General features: G+C 35.1%; 1 protein-coding gene across 2 annotated transcripts in view; it reads right to left on the reverse strand.

Moving 5' to 3' along the window:
• The window catches only part of LOC138321830 (molybdenum cofactor sulfurase 3-like), a 54,214-nt gene that overhangs the window by 23,356 nt on the left and 11,233 nt on the right, over nucleotides 1-19,625 (reverse strand). For both annotated transcript variants that reach the window (XR_011208359.1, XM_069265820.1), the window contains exon 4: nucleotides 14,882-15,005. Coding sequence is in view for 1 of the 2 variants with exons in the window: in XM_069265820.1 (XP_069121921.1) it covers nucleotides 14,882-15,005 (124 nt within the window). In the remaining variant the exon portion in view is untranslated. The remainder of the gene's footprint in view (nucleotides 1-14,881; nucleotides 15,006-19,625) is intronic.

Below are 19,625 nucleotides of genomic sequence, written 5' to 3' on the forward strand. Positions count from 1 at the left end.
TTTACCTTGGCACTGACACAAAATACAAGAATGGACCTAAGAGAGTCGTAACCTCTGACTCCGTTACCAACGGTAACCGGTTAAAGAGAGATATGCACTTTAACAGATAGACATAATTAAACATTATCATTGTTGTATGGTCGACACTCTTCCTAATTACCTGTGCTAATGTATTTCTAGAACTGGAAATTTGAAGAATCATTTCAGTGAATAAAAGATTTTAAATACAGTACATGTAAACACAGAAACTTGTATAATCATAGCTACCTATATAATCTGACTACATAAAAATCTATTTAATCTGACTACATAGAAACTGTATAATCTGACTACATAGGAACCTGTATTATCTGACTTCATACAAACTTGTATAATCTGTTTTTATATAAACTTGTATAATCTGACTACACAGGTACCTGTATAATCTGACTACATAGAAACTGTATAATCTGACTACATAGAAACTGTATAATCTGACTACATAGGAACCTCTATAATCTGACTTCATATAAACTTGTATAATCTGTTTTTATATAAACTTGTATAATCTGACTACACAGGTACCTGTGTAATCTGACTACATAGAAACTGTATAATCTGACTACATAGGAACCTGTATTATCTGACTACATAGAAACTGTATAATCTGACTACATAGGAACCTGTATTATCTGACTTCATATAAACTTGTATAATCTGTTTTATATAAACTTGTATAATCTGACTACACAGGTACCTGTATAATCTGACTACATAGAAACTGTATAATCTGACTACATAGAAACTGTATAATCTGACTACATAGAAACTGTATAATCTGACTACATAGAAACTGTATAATCTGACTACATAGGAACCTGTATAATCTGACTTCATATAAACATGTATAATCTGTTTTTATATAATCTTGTATAATCTGACTACACAGGTACCTGTATAATCTGACTACATAGAAACTGTATAATCTGACTACATAGAAACTGTATAATCTGACTACATAGAAACTGTATAATCTGACTACATAGAAACTGTATAATCTGACTACACAGGTACCTGTATAATCTGACTACATAGAAACTGTATAATCTGACTACATAGGAACCTGTATAATCTGACTTCATATAAACTTGTATAATCTGTTTTTATATAAACTTGTATAATCTGACTACACAGGTACCTGTATAATCTGACTTCATATAAACTTGTATAATCTGTTTTATATAAACTTTTATAATCTGACTACACAGGTACCTGTATAATCTGACTACAGATACCTGAATATTAACTTCATAGAAACCTGTATAATCTGACTACATAGAAACTGTATAATCTGACTACATAGAAACTGTATAATCTGACTACATAGAAACTGTATAATCTGACTACACAGGTACCTGTATAATCTGACTACATAGAAACTGTATAATCTGACTACATAGGAACCTGTATAATCTGACTTCATATAAACATGTATAATCTGTTTTTATATAATCTTGTATAATCTGACTACACAGGTACCTGTATAATCTGACTACATAGAAACTGTATAATCTGACTACATAGAAACTGTATAATCTGACTACATAGAAACTGTATAATCTGACTACACAGGTACCTGTATAATCTGACTACATAGAAACTGTATAATCTGACTACATAGGAACCTGTATAATCTGACTTCATATAAACTTGTATAATCTGTTTTTATATAAACTTGTATAATCTGACTACACAGGTACCTGTATAATCTGACTTCATATAAACTTGTATAATCTGTTTTATATAAACTTTTATAATCTGACTACACAGGTACCTGTATAATCTGACTACAGATACCTGAATATTAACTTCATAGAAACCTGTATAACCTGACTACATAGAAACTTGTGTAATCTGACTACATAGAAACTTGTATAATATGATTAAATATAAACCTGTATAATATGATTAAATATAAACCTGCATAATATGGCATTTTGCATTTTCTATTAACAAATATGACTTCTATATTATAACTTTATTCTAACACCAATGAATATTGCGTATTGTCTGAAAAGAAAATTTTGCCATCTTTCATTTATATTCATGATAAAGTTTATGTCAATTTTCTTCAAAAACAAATAGTTTTGATAGAAAATGAAATGAAAAATTAGTTTGGCTGTTGGAAGTAAGAGTTTAATTTGAAATTCTTTAATCTGCGTAAAATTAACAAAATGTTATCATTTATGGTCAAGAAAGTCTACTAACAGATTTTCTAAAGCTTGGAAAGGAATCTGAAATTATCAATTTGCTTTAGTGAATCTAAATAATTTAATAAGACATGGTATCCATGCTCATGAAGTTTCTGAATTTCCTCGAATCATTCACCCCTGTAATTTAAACATGGACTGTCCCAGTCTTTGATTTAAAAGAGTTCATATTGTTTTATGGGTGAATCCATTACTAATTTACATCATCTCAGCAGTGGCCATAAAATCCCAATCACGTTGATTTTATTTTTCATTCCAAAGAAAAGTGGTGAAAACGGTCTGCAACGGTGGAAAAATATTAAGAAGACAATCAGATTTTGCAATTTGTGAGTGAAGTCTATATTCCACGTTCATGTAAAAATAATGACAGCCAATGTATGTATAGAGTGAGCAATTATCCATGCTGAAACAAGAATGCTACACGGTTATGGTTAATTTTGCTACCCATTTACCTTAATGTAGCTCTCTTTTAGAGCTTTTATCTACTTTATGTTAAAAAGTATAAATATTGATCCATATATGAAATACTATACAAGCACAAATACGTAAAATATTAATACTAAATTTAATGATAAAGGATAAAAATAGTTCAGATATGTTTTTTTGTTGTGTGGGAGTCTTGAGGCTTTCGTAATGTAGATACATCATACATGTATCTTCAATGTGATCCATAGTTTTGTGGAAAACCTCACACATTGTATACTTAGGAAAAAAATGTATTTTTCTTAATTTTCTTTTTGCACTTTTCAAATAATCTATTATTTTCTTTTTTATGAATAATGACTCTCACTTTGGCTATGACCTTGATATGAAAATTTAAACATACTGCATTCAACATCTATATATTTTTTTTTAGTGATATTGCAATTTTTGCATTTTTAAGAAATCAAATTCCTGAGTATGTTCTGCAAAATCTAATAAGCCACAGCCTCCCTGACATGTGCCAAAATTCCACAACCGCGTTCGTCAGCTTTTAGAACATAATAAGTTACCAAGCATACAGAATGTATATTTTTTATACAATCCAGTTTCAATGGTCATTTTTTTTTTACCATATTAAAAAAAAGTTAGCTTCATTTTCATGTACCGGGGTGAATGCAAATTTTCTGACATCAAAATGAATAATTACCATCTTTAAACCTGACCTAGAATTATCGTTCAGGAGGCCAATTATATTCCAATACAGATAACACACAAAATAAGTTTTGTTGAAATTCCTCTAGTAGTTTAGGATAAGTAGTCTGTCCATTATTTTGTAACAAAGGGGCATAACTCTTTAAAAAGTGGGAGATATCTTTTTCTCATATAGATTACACATTTCCATTGCATAATTGCGTACATTTCCACTGAAGATTTTTGCCACCAAGTTTCGTTGAATTCCCTTCAGTAGTTTAGGAGGAGTAGACAACTGATTATGGTGTAGACGGACAGATAAACAGATGGATAGACAGACAAAAGACTTTAGTTCAGTATACCCCAACCAGGTTGCATTTTCCAGACCTGATTTTTACTGCATATATTTTATAAATCAACATGCAATAAAGCGGTGGTTGGGACACTGAACATATTTGTAAGTGTTGTTACAGTTCAGATTATTTTGTTCGTCTGACAAGACCTATCCAGTATTACAACTTGTTCTGTCGGCGTTAATTATGTAGGTATAAGTAATTTCTATATCAACATCTCCAAGATCTGTTAACCTGTACATGCATTATACTCACTGCCTAACATCACTTGTATACTCCTCATACCAAACATACTTACAAACATAGATGTCAAAACACACGGAAATCTACAACAGCACGTTTATTTCGTCATTAATTCATCTTTTCCTGAAAGGCATTTCCATTTGACAGATTCTAAGTCTGAGTCAATGAAAACATCTAGGTACACAGGATATTTTAAGATTTGGATAGAGTCGTTCTCAAAACATATGTAAGCCAAGTAACGATGATAATTCCCTACCGTATTACTCCAAGTCTCAGAAATACACAAAAACCTAAACAAACGAGGGATGTCTGAGGCTTTGTCATAACGTCTAGTGCAAGATATGTTAAGGCTCGGGATGAAATTCTCCGTCGTTCTGGAGACAACACATATTATAAAGATGACGGTGTCCATCAGAATACAAAATACCCCCCAGCAACAGACAAAACATCATGTAAACTCGATATAATCAAAACTGATAAAGGGACATAACTCTTACTTGGTATTCTGTTATTAAACCTATTAGAGTGTCTTGTCACTCAAAGCCTTGTCAACTTAACACATTGAATCAAATTATTTTATTTCACCAAAATTCTCAGAAAATGGCTTCTTAACATTTTACATTCAAGAATAAATGTAAAGTGAAACCTTTCTATAAAGACCATGAAAGGGCCAAAGACAGAAGAATTCTTATGGTCTTTATGCAAAGGTGAAAGTGCATTTTCATATGGTACAAAATGGTCTTATTAAAGAGGTGGTCTTTTTGCAGAATGACCAGTTAGAGATGTTTTACTGTATTATACATGCAGCTCCTAAAGATACGTACCAAATCCATTCAGGTTTAAGATCATATATATAAAAAAAAAAATTTCATAAATATTATTTTATAAATTTACAGATTGTTATCATAGAAATCTTAATTTCATCATTGTCTTTATGATGTTTAAGCAAAATATTTTGCTCGAAGGTTGATCAAATCAGTGACAGCCAGTTTATGCTTTAATGAGAGTCATTGAACAAATATAAATAAACAAATAAAATAAAAAATCAGTCTAAAAAAACTGAAACTGACATGCCTATCATGAGCCTTGATTCGTCTAAGGAAACTTTACTGCTTACGTCAGCTGTTGTATCTATCTTTATATACACTAACTAAGATGTCTTCAATGAGTTGTTAAAAGTTGGCTAAGCTCTGAATCCTATATACATGCCCAAACTGTCAGAATGTGTATTATAAAGATGTGATGAGTATATCATATATGTGTATTACAGGTATACATAATGTTATTTTTCAGAACATGCTAAAACTCCATGAGAGCTGTATAACGAATCAAACTATGAACCTCCAAAATTTGATACTAATTTAATATGTATCTATTCTTATATCACTAAATATCCGCAATCAAGGTCACTTAAATAAATGAGTACAAGTCAAGGTCATTTAAATGAATGGGTACAAGTCAAGGTCATTTAAATGAATGGGTACAAGTCAAGGTCATTTAAATAAATGGGTACAAGTCAAGGTCATTTAAATAAATGGGTACAAGTCAAGGTCATTTAAATAAATGGGTACAAGTCAAGGTCATTTAAATGAATGGATACAAGTCAAGGTCATCTAAATGAATGGCTACAAGTCACTTTGATTCTCAAATTCAATATGGCCACTTTCTGCCATGTTGTGCTTGGATTTGTTCCAAAAAGGACTAAAGACCAAGCGGACTTAACAACCTCAATTCAAGAAAGCTGAGAAAATGACAAAATTGAAAATGCTGCTTATCAGACATATCATAAAATGCAATTGGCAGAATTATAGGGACAAAGAAGTGCTTTCTGAGAAATAGCAATAACAAACTTCAACATAAAATTCCAAAATGGCTGTCTCTTGGCCGTCTTGTTGCCCATTCAGTCTCAAATTGCAAATGGCACAACTAGGGTCCTAGAGGAACTTGTGTATGAAATTTGAAAAAGATCCCTTTAGTACTTTCTGAGAAAAACACTGTAGTTGTAAGTATAACAAAGAAATGTTTCAGAAATTGGTTCAGAAAGTAAAAAAATAATTCCTCAAATATTTTTTTTATTCTTTTTCATGAACTTAAATAAATTGCAAACTCGTACATCAGGAAGTAATGGTTTCCAGCAAGTCAACAACACCTGGGGTCTTTTTCCTTGTAACCATGGCGATACACTTTATAAGGTGGAGGGCTGACATTTTGTGCAATGAACAATAACATTAAACTATCTAGAAGAGAAACCTTTGGGAGTAGGGAATGTCAAGCAACAGTAGAAGTTTCATCATTCCAAAAAACAAATGTCTTCTCCATTTTATCTACAGCAGTGGAGCAGATGACACTTTGATTCCAAGAATGCAGCAGACGACACTTTGATTCCAAAGAATGCAGCAAATCTATAAATTCCAACTGAACAAAAGAAACACAAGGCATATGCCAAATAGTAAATTCAACAAGGGATTTTAGCTGTGTGCGAGTTGATAGCTTTCCACGACAGGAAGAACTTTGACAAGCCTTAACAACTATGGCTGTTTCAGTCGTGTTGCCTGGTGTGCAATGCATAGCATTTAATGTATGTACGGAGAAGACGGTTTTAGGAACAGCGTGTTCATTCCAAACATAGAGAAAAATTCTGGCAACGTCAGGAAAAACTCCTTCAATTTTTCAACCCCATGCATTTGGCATTTCATTGTAAACATGTAACTAAAAATCTGTTCTAACAAAAAATCATTTCAAGTTAATATTATGAAAAGTAAAAATGGCGATCTCATAAAGTGACCAAGTGAAGCAACACAAGAGTTTTGAGATCCCAAAATGATGGGGGTAAAATCAATTTACCGTCGATTCCTTCTACCTTCCGATGATTATGACATCATGAAACTCATGTCAAATGATGATGTCATAATCACCGGATAGTGGGACTAATTAATGGTAAATTGTACTTCACCCACATCGTTTTGGGATCTCGAAACCCCTGTATTGGTAGGGCATGCAACTTAAGTGTTTGCATCTGGAGGGTTCTGGGTTTGAACCCTGGTCTATCTGTGAATTTTTTTTGTTCTTCTTGTTTGAATGACATGAGAAAGATATATTTGGGCATTTACTCTCTTCCTGGTACATGCACTTTAAAAGTTATCAAGATTAATTACCAAACAGGCCGATCACTGTAAATTAATAAACACACAAACCAAAAAGACCAATGAACAAATTAAGATAAAATAAACATCATTGATTTCATTCGTAACCCTAATTTTTCATCCTTAACCCTCATTTCTCAATTGAATATCATAAAATTCTCCATGTTTCTTTAAAATTGGCAAGAAACTAATTAAGGGTTAAAAATACGGATAACAAGCATCCCTCATTATTTCTTCATTTGAGAGTGAATTTAGATATTTAATTACAACCAATATGACTGTTTTGGAAAGACTCCACAATAACGAATGAATGTCAAGGACAAGAATGACAGAACAGCTAAAAGAATTCTCCCCGGAGCCTAATCAGACAAAACAACGTTCTGTGTTGACGAGAATATTTCACGGCTAGTTATACGAGAGAATTTGGATTTCAAAGCTTCTGAGTAACAATGATGAGTAGTGATTAAGTTCGGAGCGGAACATATGAGGGCTGATTCTTTCAACTAACACACACATAACCTGTCATAAATACCGAGGAAATGTAACTATTATGGTATAACTCGTAACTCTGGGGAGTTTAATGGCTTCAGAAAACTAGCCATAAAAGTTGGTCAGGCTGGAGGGTCGATTTTTTATAGGGACTAAGATGGCTGCACAACACCGTAAAGTGACAGGCCGTTAGCTGTAATGCCTTATGACAAAGTCCAACTATAACACCACCCTGATACCACTAAAGAATAGTACAATATGATTAGTTGAGAATTTATACATATCTAGTAGTCTGTGGCTTACTCCCTGGATACTTCTCAACCTAGATTGACATTTATGTGGAAACAACAGATTTTCTATGGAATAGACTTTTACAAACTGTATAACAGTTTTATGTGTACATTGACTGACTGATATCCCCCTATAGTGATATTTGTATCCTCCAGTGATATTCATATCCCCCTAGTGATATTCATATCTCCCTAGTGATATTCATATCCCCCTAGTGATATTCATATCCCCCAGTGATATTCATATCCCCCTAGTGATATTCATATACCCCTAGTGATATTCATATCCCCCTTGTGATATTCATATCCCCCTGGTGATATTTGTATCCCCCAGTGATATTCATATCCCCCTAGTGATATTCATATCCCCCTAGTGATATTCATATCCCCCCAGTGATATTCATATCTCCCTACTGATATTCATATCCCCCTAGTGATATTCATACCCCCCTAGTGATATTCATATCCCCCATTGATATTCATATACCCCTAGTGATGTCCATATCCCTCGAGTAATATTCATATCCCCCTAGTGATGCCCATATCCCCCTAGTGATGTCCATATCCCCCTTGTGATATTCATATCCCCCTAGTGATGCCCATATACCCCTAGTGATATTCATATACCCCTAGTGATATTCATATCCCCCTAGTGATATTCATATCTCCCTAGTGATATTCATATCCCCCTAGTGATATTCATATTCCCTAGTGATATTCATATACCCCTAGTGATATTCATATACCCCCAGTGATATTCATATACCCCCAGTGATATTCATATTCCCTAGTGATATTCATATTCCCTAGTGATATTCATATACCCCTAGTGATATTCATCATCTAGTGATATTCATATCCCCTTAGTGATATTCATATCTCCCTAGTGATATTGATATACCCCTAGTGATATTCATATCCCATAGTGATATTCATATCCCCCCTAGTGATATTCATATCCCCCAGTGATATTCATATCCCCCAGTGATATTCATATACCCCCAGTGATATTCATATACCATAGTAATATGCATATACCCCTAGTGATATTCATATCCCCCTAGTGATATTCATATCCCCCAGTGATATTCATATCCCCCTAGTGATGTCCATATACCCCTTTTGATGTCGCTATCCTTCTAGTGATATTCATATCCCACTTGTGATATTCATATCCCCCTAGTGATGCCCATATCCCCCTAGTGATGTCCATATCTCCCTTGTGATGTTCATATCCCCTAGTGATATTCATATACCCCTAGTGATATTCATATACCCCCAGTGATATTCATATAACCCTAGTGATATTCACATCCTCCTTGTGATATTTATATCCCCTAGTGATATTCATATCCCCCTAGTGATATTCATATCCCCTCGGCCTAGTGATATTCATATCCCCCTAGTGATATTCATATACCCCTTGTGATATTCATGTCCCCCTAGTGATATTCATATACCCCTAGTGATATTCATATACCCCAAATGATATTCATATACCCCTTGTGATATTCATATACCCCTAGTGATATTCATATCCTCCAAGTGATATTCATATACCCCTAGTGATATTCATATACCCCTAGTGATATTCATATTCCCCAGTGATATTCATATCTCCCCAGTGATATTCATATACCCCTAGTGATATTCATATACCCCCAGTGGTATTCATATACCCCTACTGATATTCATATCCCCCTTGCAATATTCATATCCTCCAGTGATATTCATATTCCCCAGTGATATTTATATCTCCCTAGTGATATTCATATCCCCCTTGTGATATTCATATACCCCTAGTGATATTCATATCTCCCTAGTGATATTCATTTACCCCTAGTGATTTTCATATTCCCTTTGTGATATTCATATCCCCCAGTGATATTCATATTCCCCAGTGATATTCATATCTCCCTAGTGATATTCATATACCCCTAGTGATATTCATATCCCCCTTGTGATATTCATATCCCCCTAGTGATATTCATCCTCTAGTGATATTCATATCCCCTTAGTGATATTCATATCTCCCTAGTGATATTCATATACCCCTAGTGATATTCATAAACCCCCAGTGATATTCATATACCCTAGTGATATTCATATCCCCCTTGTGATATTCATATCCGCCAGTGATATTCATATACCCCTAGTGATATTCATTTACCCCTAGTGATATTCATATCTCCCTAGTGATATTCATCATGATATTCATATCCCCCTAGTGATGTCCATATCTCCCTGTGATATTCATATCCCCCTTGTGATATTCATATCCCCCAGTGTGATATCATATTCCCCCTCGTGTGATATTCATATCCCCGTTGTGATATTCATATCCCCCTAGTGATATCCATATCCCCCTAGTGATATCCATATCCCCCTAGTGATATCCATATCCCCCTAGTGATATCCATATCCCCCTTGAGATATTCATATCCTCCAGTGATATTCATATTCCCCCTCGTGATATTCATATCCCCCTCGTGATATCCATATCCCCCTAGTGATATCCATATCTCCCTAGTGATATTCATATCCCCCAGTGATATTCATATTCCCCCTAGTGATATTCATATTCCCCCTCGTGATATCCATATCTCCCTAGTGATATTCATATCCCCCTTGTGATATTCATATCCCCCAGTGATATTCATATATTTCCCCTCATAATATTTATATCCCCCTTGTGATATTCATATCCCCCTAGTGATATCCATATCCCCCTAGTGATATCCATATCCCCCTAGTGATATCCATATCCCCCTAGTGATATCCATATCCCCCTAGTGATATCCATATCCCCCTAGTGATATCCATATCCCCCTAGTGATATCCATATCCCCCTAGTGATATCCATATCCCCCTCGTGATATCCATATCCCCTGTGATATTCATATCCCCATAGTGATATCCATATCCCCCTAGTGATATCCATATCCCCCTAGTGATATCCATATCCCCCTAGTGATATCCATATCCCCCTGGTGATATCCATATCCCCCTAGTGATATTCATATCCCCCTAGTGATATCCATATCCCCCTAGTGATGTCCATATCTCCCTTATGATATTCATATCCCCCTTGTGATATTCATATCCCCCAGTGATATTCATATTCCCCCTTGTGATATTCATATCCCCCTAGTGATATCCATATCCCCCTAGTGATATCCATATCCCCCTAGTGATATCCATATCCCCCTAGTTATATCCATATCCCCCTAGTGATATCCATATCCCCCTTGTGATATTCATATCCCCCAGTGATATTCATATTCCCCCAGTGATATTCATATTCCCCCTCGTGATATTCATATCCCCCTCGTGATATGCATATCCCCCTAGTGATATCCATATCCCCCTAGTGATATCCATATCTCCCTAGTGATATTCATATCCCCCAGTGGTATTCATATTCCCCCTCGTGATATTCATATCCCCCTTGTGATATTCATATCCCCCTAGTGATATTCATATTCCCCCTCGTGATATTCATATCCCCCTTGTCATATTCATATCCCCCTAGTGATATCCATATCTCCCTAGTGATATTCATATCCCCCTTGTGATATTCATATCCCCCAGTGATATTCATATTCCCCCTCGTGATATTCATATCCCCCTTGTGATATTCATATCCCCCTAGTGATATCCATATCCCCCTAGTGATATCCATATCCCCCTAGTGATATCCATATCCCTCTAGTGATATCAATATCCCCCTAGTGATATCCATATCCCCCTAGTGATATCCATATCCCCCTAGTGATATCCATATCCCCCTAGTGATGTCCATATCTCCCTAGTGATATTCATATCCCCCTTGTGATATTCATATCCCCCTAGTGATATCCATATCCCCCTAGTGATATCCATATCCCCCTAGTGATATCCATATCCCCCTAGTGATATTCATATCCCCCTAGTGATATCCATATCCCCCTAGTGATATCCATATCCCCCTAGTGATATCCATATCCCCCTAGTGATATCCATATCCCCCTAGTGATATTCATATCCCCCTAGTGATATTCATATCCCCCTTGTGATATTCATATCCCCCTTGTGATATTCATATCCCCCTTGTGATATTCATATCCCCCTTGTGATATTCATATCCCCCTAGTGATATCCATATCCCCCTAGTGATGTCCATATCCCCCTAGTGATGTCCATATCCTCCTCTTTATGTCCATATCCCCCTAGTAATGATATCCCTTCATTATTTCAATATCATGCTAGTTTTATCCAGACCAATGCTGGCACAAATCCCCACACAAATAATCTCCATAAAAATCACGATATTTCAGTTTTGATGTATATGATTATATTGATCGTATAATTCTACAATTGTCCATGTGAACATGCCCTGTAAAGTACAAATGATGCTGTTTCCTGTCTTTTTCTCCGAGTTATTGATTAGCTACCTGTGATCTTCACATACCTTTGTATTTATCATACCTGCTAATTAGCTCAGCATCAGGTACACATGATAAGAATGATTGATACTGAGGTCATTTTTCCTTTGAAACAAACATTTCATTTTAACCTGTGTTTTATCTCTTTGATCTAAAGCTTTCATCTATAGTGTCAGCCTGAAAAATTTCTAGGACCTGAACAGTACATGCTTATTATCATTAATCCAAAATCACTTAACTCATGTCTGGTAACGATCCCTGTATCCAATAAACATTTATACTTCTTTAAATAAATAAAGGGCTCAGAAAACTGGTTAGTGGGTCCAAGATTCTTTTTTACCTATGTAACACAGTGGCTGAGTGGTTAATTTGTCTGATATTCTAACACTAGACCTCCAACTCTGGGTCACAGTGGCTGAGTGGTTAAGGTGTCAGACATTCTACCACTATACCTCCACCTGTGGGTCACAGTGGCTGAGTGGTTAAGGTGTCAGACATTCTACCACTAGACCTCCACCTCTGTAACACAGTGGCTGAGTGGTTAAGGTGTCAGGCATTCTACCACTAGACCTCCACCTCTAGGTTGCGGTGGCTGAGTGGGTAAGGTATCAGACATTCTATCACTAGTCCTCCACCTCTAGGTCACAATGGCTGAGTGGTTGGGGTGTCAGACATTCTAACACTAGACCTCCACCTCTCGTCACAGTGGTAGAGTGGTTGGGGTGTCAGACATTCTACCACTAGACCTCCACCTCAAGGTCACATTGATTGAGTGGTTAAAGTGTCTGACATTCTACCACTAGCCCTCGAGGTCTGGGTCACAGTGGCTGAGTGGTTAAGGTATCAGGCATTCTACCACTAGAACTCCACCTCTAGGTTGCGGTGGGTGAGTGGATAAGGTATCAGACATTCTAACACTAGACCTCCACCTCTAGTCACAATGGCTGAGTGGTTAAGGTGTCAGAAATTATACCACTAGACCTCCATTTCTAGGTCACAGTTGTGTAGTGGTTAAGGTGTCAGACATTCCACAAATATGCATCCTTCAACCCTGAGTCGCAAGTTCAAGGCCTTCATGTAGCAGTTGTTTCAAGTTAGATTTTAAATGTTGTTTAATTTTTCTGGATAATCATTTTGCATTATCTTTAGATGGTTTTAATCCTAAAATAAGACATTTTACAACACTGTATTTTATAGGAATCCCTCATGTTTCTAATTAGCAACAAACAGAAGATGCTTTGTTGTTTTTTTATTCTAAATGTCTTTGTATACATTATTAAGATTTCAAACAGCTTTTGTGTCTACAAGATGCTAACCTTAAATATAGAACTATAAAATCTAAAATCATTTTGTATGCTTTTGAACATGGACAGCTATTTCAGTCTTGCGTGGTTTTAAAGCAAATCATCTTAATTGAAAACATGATTTTAAAGTGCAAAGCTGTGTTTGCTTTCAATGATATTTGAATTCCAACGCAATTTAAGTCATCATCCATATATTAAAAGCTGCATTTCATATGGTACATAAATTAAACGGTTATATCATAGTTCTTCGTGTCTATGAATAGATCTTTTTAACATAAATCTGTTTTTAATTAATGAATTCTACAGTTTTTACATTTCCTTTCAAGTTAAGCTCAACAGTTTCAATGTTAGGAGTCTGATTTTATTAGATTTATCAGCTGTTTCAAGTTAAAATGCTCTTTTTGAAATTTACATAGAAAATATGTAATAAACATCCTCGTTCCTTTCCCCTGCTAGAGCTAACAGAATTCTCTGACTTGTTATAAATATTGCAAATCATGTAGGTGATAAAGCAGTACCTAACAAAATATCACATAAAATATCTTTGAACATGCATAACTTCATAAATTCTTTTAGATGGTATCTGATTGGACATTTTTTAGTTAAAATGATTGTCCAAGCATCTTATTACAAAAACTAAAGTCATTTAAATATATCCTCCCTTGTATGTGATACGTTGCATGTAGTTTATATATATATATTGTGTGTTTGTTTTAGGTGGATGCAGTATCTTTGTGTTATTGTGTCTCCTTGCTATAGTGAAAACTCCCATCCTTTTTATAGTGCAATTCCACAGAGGCATGATCCCACAGACAATTTTAACAGCTAACGGCTAATATTCCATATTTCTCAATTCTATATACCAAACTTTGTTCAGCAAAATAAATTTTCCATTCTTGGCTCCGAAAAAAAATTCATGTGCATAATATTTTATTGAAGCCATCTTGATTGGATTAAGGTGGTTTTATTAAGGAAATATACCACTCAAATTTCGTCTAATTTAGGAAATGTACCACCAAAATTGGTTACTGTATCATGCTTTAAATTTGCAGTTTCAGCGGTTTTCTTTATTCGTAGAGGTTAAATTCCGTGGTTCACCGATCTCTATAATTCATGAATGGGAATAATACTATTGTTCTTATGAGTATTTCGCTGGTGTTAAAAATCTTCAGAATTCAGTGAAAGTGCAAATAAAGCCAAAATTAACCACCCACTAAAATTAGCCCGCTGTGCAGTAAATTGCGCTAATGTACTACTGTCTCTGTTGGCTCACCTGTCTGAAATATTCTGTCTGAACACTCGGAAGTTTTCCTGGGCCGTGCTTACTTCTACAGTACCCCCACCAAAGTACCGCTTTTCTAACACATGTGCCGATTGGTTCCGGACTAATAAAGCTCCTACAAAAAACGAAAGGAACAAATTATCTTTAAATAAATCGGCACGAATTTCATACATATACATATTGCAGAGTTATCTGCCTTTGCGAGCAAGTATATTGATTGTAGCAGCATTATTACCTTAACTCAGCAAAAAATTTAATTGCTTATTTCTTCTTTAAAATATAAAATTAACGAGCACAAAAAATCAATATCCAGCTGCCAAGGGCAGACAACTCTTTAAAATACAAACGCAGAATATTTAAATATATATATCTTTTTAAAATTAATACATGAATATTTTTATAAGTAATTTGTTGTTACCAGCTATCTCTATCATAAAGATTTGATCATTTTGGTCAAGGGTCAAAATAATGACAATGTGGCTTACTTTTAAAACAAATCTCGTGTAGAAAAAAAAAAAAAAAAATAAAGATTGAAAAATAAAAGGGACCAAATTTGTGTTAATCTTTCACAAAAACATTGCAAAATTTACAAAAAGAAACCAAATTTTAGAAGCCTACCCTTTTTTCCTAGTTTTGGTCTGTATTCAAGTCAATGTACAATGACATCAAGAGGATGATCCATGAGGCTTCAAAAGGAAGAGGGGTGCTAATAGGACAGGGACACTTATTTGGTCAAATACGGTATTTTTAATTTGACAAAAGCCATTAGTTCAACTGACAACTAGTGAGGTATTACTTATTCCATCCCTTGTTGTAATTACAAGACAGTTAATTAACTCTCACGTTTGTAGGGTAATGTTTCTTTATTTTCTGAAACTGCAGGGACAATGATGCTATCTTTACTACAATTCCTGCTAATTTTATAGAGTTTTGAAAATCTTCATTAAGGCAATGAATCTGGCATGTCTATGGGGTTTCCTTGTCATGTTGTATCTTGACCAATTTACATAACATTGTACTTTGCATAGTATAACTTATCCAAACCAGCCCTTGTTTAATCCGGATTTCTCTCTATTCTGACATAATTGTTTGGCATTTTCCTTCTTTATTTATTCCGGATTTGCATATTACAGAGTTATCTGCACTTGGGGGTAGGTACTGATTGTGACGTCATTTTTTTGCGAGCGTAACGTCATACTTTTCGGAGAAAATGACGTGAATTGCGCTCACAAAATAATGACGCAACAATCGATACCTTCCCGCAAGGGAGCTAACTCTGTAATATGCAAAGACAGAATAGCAATTACAGCCTGTATAATCCAGAAGCCTGGCTATAATGGCTACAATTACGCTGATCCTGTGGCAGCCGGTTAAGACAAGATACACTGTAAATATACAGTATAACCCCTCTTGAACCCACATTCCTTGAATACCCCCCATTCGTTGAACTACTCGCATGGTCCCGTCCATGTCCCAATATATTTCATGCATTGAAACCCCGGATAGCTTGAACAGCTATTCGTCGAATACCCCTTATTCCTCGAACGGAAATATATCCCTGTTTCTATTTGTCAAACAGGTCTTCCGCGCTTGAGAAGTTTTCAAGCGCTGATTTTTTATGTAATGCATATTTACTTTAAATTTGATATTGCTATCAAAAACCACTTTCATAACAATTCAAAATGCTGAAAATCACGTTAATTTAAATGTCATTGGCATGAATTGTCTGTCATAGACATTTTGACTGATGATGACTGATCGTCACCAACCTCGAATGAGTCGAAAACAATGTATTCCTCAAACTGTTCATCTGGCCCCGATTTCTCGAAACAAACTTTAGTCTAAAACTGACTTAAGTCTAAAATTTTCATGTAAGTTACATAAGAAGAAAAACTTAAGTTTTGACTTAAGTCTGCACTTTTTGTCTCGAGAAATGGGAGCCTGGTCCCCTGCTGTTCAAGTCATAGGGGTTTTACTGTATATAAAATGAGTGTGGTTTCGGCTTTCTCTTGAAAAATGAAGTAATTTTTATCATCAGGCCATTTTAGTAGATGTACACCAGAGACTTGTGTATGCTATTTTTTTCTAGTGGGAAAAAAGCTTGACCTCAGTAATTGGAAGGAAATTAGACCCCTGGAGGTGTTAAAGATAAACACAGAAGAGTTCCAAAGTAATGGTGTTGTGATAATTACGAGTAAAATGACCTGTTCTGATGTATTTTCCCCCTCTATGAGATCCCCCGTTAGTTTCCGAATCAGAGAGAAAGGATCTTCCTGCTGTTTGCACAGGCTCCGTTAATTACGCTTCAGACTTGTTGGCCTGATGTGACACAGGAATTATGGGTAATTTATTGGTGTGTATAGTTATTGGATGTTCCCCTTCCAAACTATGGCATGTGGAGAACTTCCTGTAAATCGGGGCCGAGAAAATCTCATCGCTGTCTGAGCACGTGCTAAAGTTTATGGTAAAACTCTATACAATATGTCATTAATATTGCATATATTTTTACACCGGAAAACTTGTACGCACTCGGGCCACAGCACGTAAAAGTCTTGTGTTCTTGTGTAGTCTTTGGCAGAACTAATATACTCAAATACAAACATCTGCATGTAAGAGTACAGATTCGTCCAATTTCTGTTGCATACTTAGTAATGTAAAGATGTTGGCTGGCTTTTTATGCTCATTGAGCATGGCAGACGACACGCTATAAATGTCTTCAGTTGTGTAATCTGGTAGGGTATGTAGGCAGGTGCCCTTCATCAGCGGTAGTCAGTGTTTACCAAAAAGAACATAACTCACAGTAGAGTTATACTGGTCAACGACTCCTGAACAAATAACTCCCGCATTTTACATTTTATGGTAAGGCAACGAGATCTTCATCCTCCGTAGCTGTCTCTGCCTAGGGTTTATGAGGTATGACTTGAAACCTTTTGATAGTTTCTTGCCGAGAACAACATGACTACCAGATGTGAGCATTCAAAGACGTCCCACACCTTTTTCCAGGTTGGCATGGCGATACCATAACATGTGAAAGTTATCAAGGAAATTATTAAAACGTTCCCGCTGCTAAGCTAATGTTTTTTCTCTGTGTGTCTTAATTATGACTACCTATACAATGTACACAGATTCCACCCACGGAAAATCTCTAGAATCCTCAGCGGGAACGCTAACTTGATAGGTACAAATTAAACATCTGTTATTGAATTTATCAATGAAAACTGAAACGACCTTGAACAGAAATGGAACTGAAAATTATAAAGAATACAATATATCAAGGTTGCTTTTGCATTTTTAAAATGAATTCATTCATATAAGAAAGTAAGAAAACAGTTCATCTAGGAGATAATATCTGAAATCTGTATCGTAGATCCTTTGGTGGAAATTTTAACAAGATATCACAGAATGACCTTGATGCCCTTCATAGGAATATTGATATCAGCTTTATAATGATAGATGCATAATTTTTATTCACTGTTTCACTTTTTCCTCTTTTCAATTCAAGCATTTAATTATGATAATATAAATGAACTATAAACATGTGATGTGAAAGGTCACCATCAATTCGAGATGCTCTTTTCTATCAGTTGCACAAATAGGAGACCCATCTGATTTATGACAAGTAAACATACTTCCAAACCCCAGATGGCCATCTTCATCCAAGTGTTTCATTCCAAACATTCAATAAGCACATTTCAGGTCCAAGTGGAATAATAAATTTACGCAAGATCCCTTCAGTACTTTTTGAGAATTGGTGGTAACAAACTTCAATTATCAAATTCCAAGATGGCTGACTATTTGTCATCCTGTTTTCTGATTTGTCCCGAAATGCAATAGGCACAACTAAGGTCCTAGCGGAACATTCAAATGAAATTTGGGAAAGGTCCTTCAAATCCTTTGGGAAACAGCGAAAACTAGAACTGATTTCATACATATGGACCAGGGACGAAAGGAAATTTGATTAGTCTAGCACATTTCACATAGTAGGCAATATGATCTTTGAATAGATGCTGACCATTATTTAAATAATTGACCAGTTGGAAAACTTTTCATCAACTTTATTAAAGGTATTTAAGATTCCTTTTATTATATCCTTTTTGATGTTCTAATTACAATTTCAATTAATCAGAGAATAATGGTTTGTTAATTTGTTTTAAAAAGTTGGAATTCAGAGACCAAAATACATATACAATGTATTTGTATATTGGAAGTTTCTTTCAAATCTAAGATTTCAAGATAAATAAGTATGTATTAAATAAATTAAAGTTCACCTTCCATTTTGTTTACAAAAAATTCAATAAATGTGATATTGTGATACCCAGACTAAATCATAAATAAAAATTCATGCACTAAATATCGGGTCCAAAAAAGAATGAATATCTTCTGAAAAGCTAATGACAAAATCCTAAGAAAGCTGCATTTTTTGTCAAAAAACTTGAAAGAGAAACTTGTAGCGATAATTGCATTATGGGTAGTAGGCTAATTCTATAATGGCCGCCATATGGTTAAGTTTAACATATGTGACCCCTGTGTATATGTAACTACAACGAAGCAACGATTCATAAAATAAGTTTCATTATTCTTTTGAGTTTTATCTATGGTTGATAAGACTAAGCAGTCAAGTCTGTTTCATATCTTAATTTCTCATATTTTTTTCTTTCATGCCTTAATCGTGGAACAAGATGAAATGAGTTATGAAGCCTGTGAGGCTGAATGTAAGTTACGTTTGTTAAACTAC

The sequence above is a fragment of the Argopecten irradians genome, chromosome 4 (genome assembly GCF_041381155.1).
Source record: "Argopecten irradians isolate NY chromosome 4, Ai_NY, whole genome shotgun sequence".
NCBI classification, from domain to species: Eukaryota; Metazoa; Mollusca; class Bivalvia; order Pectinida; family Pectinidae; genus Argopecten; species Argopecten irradians.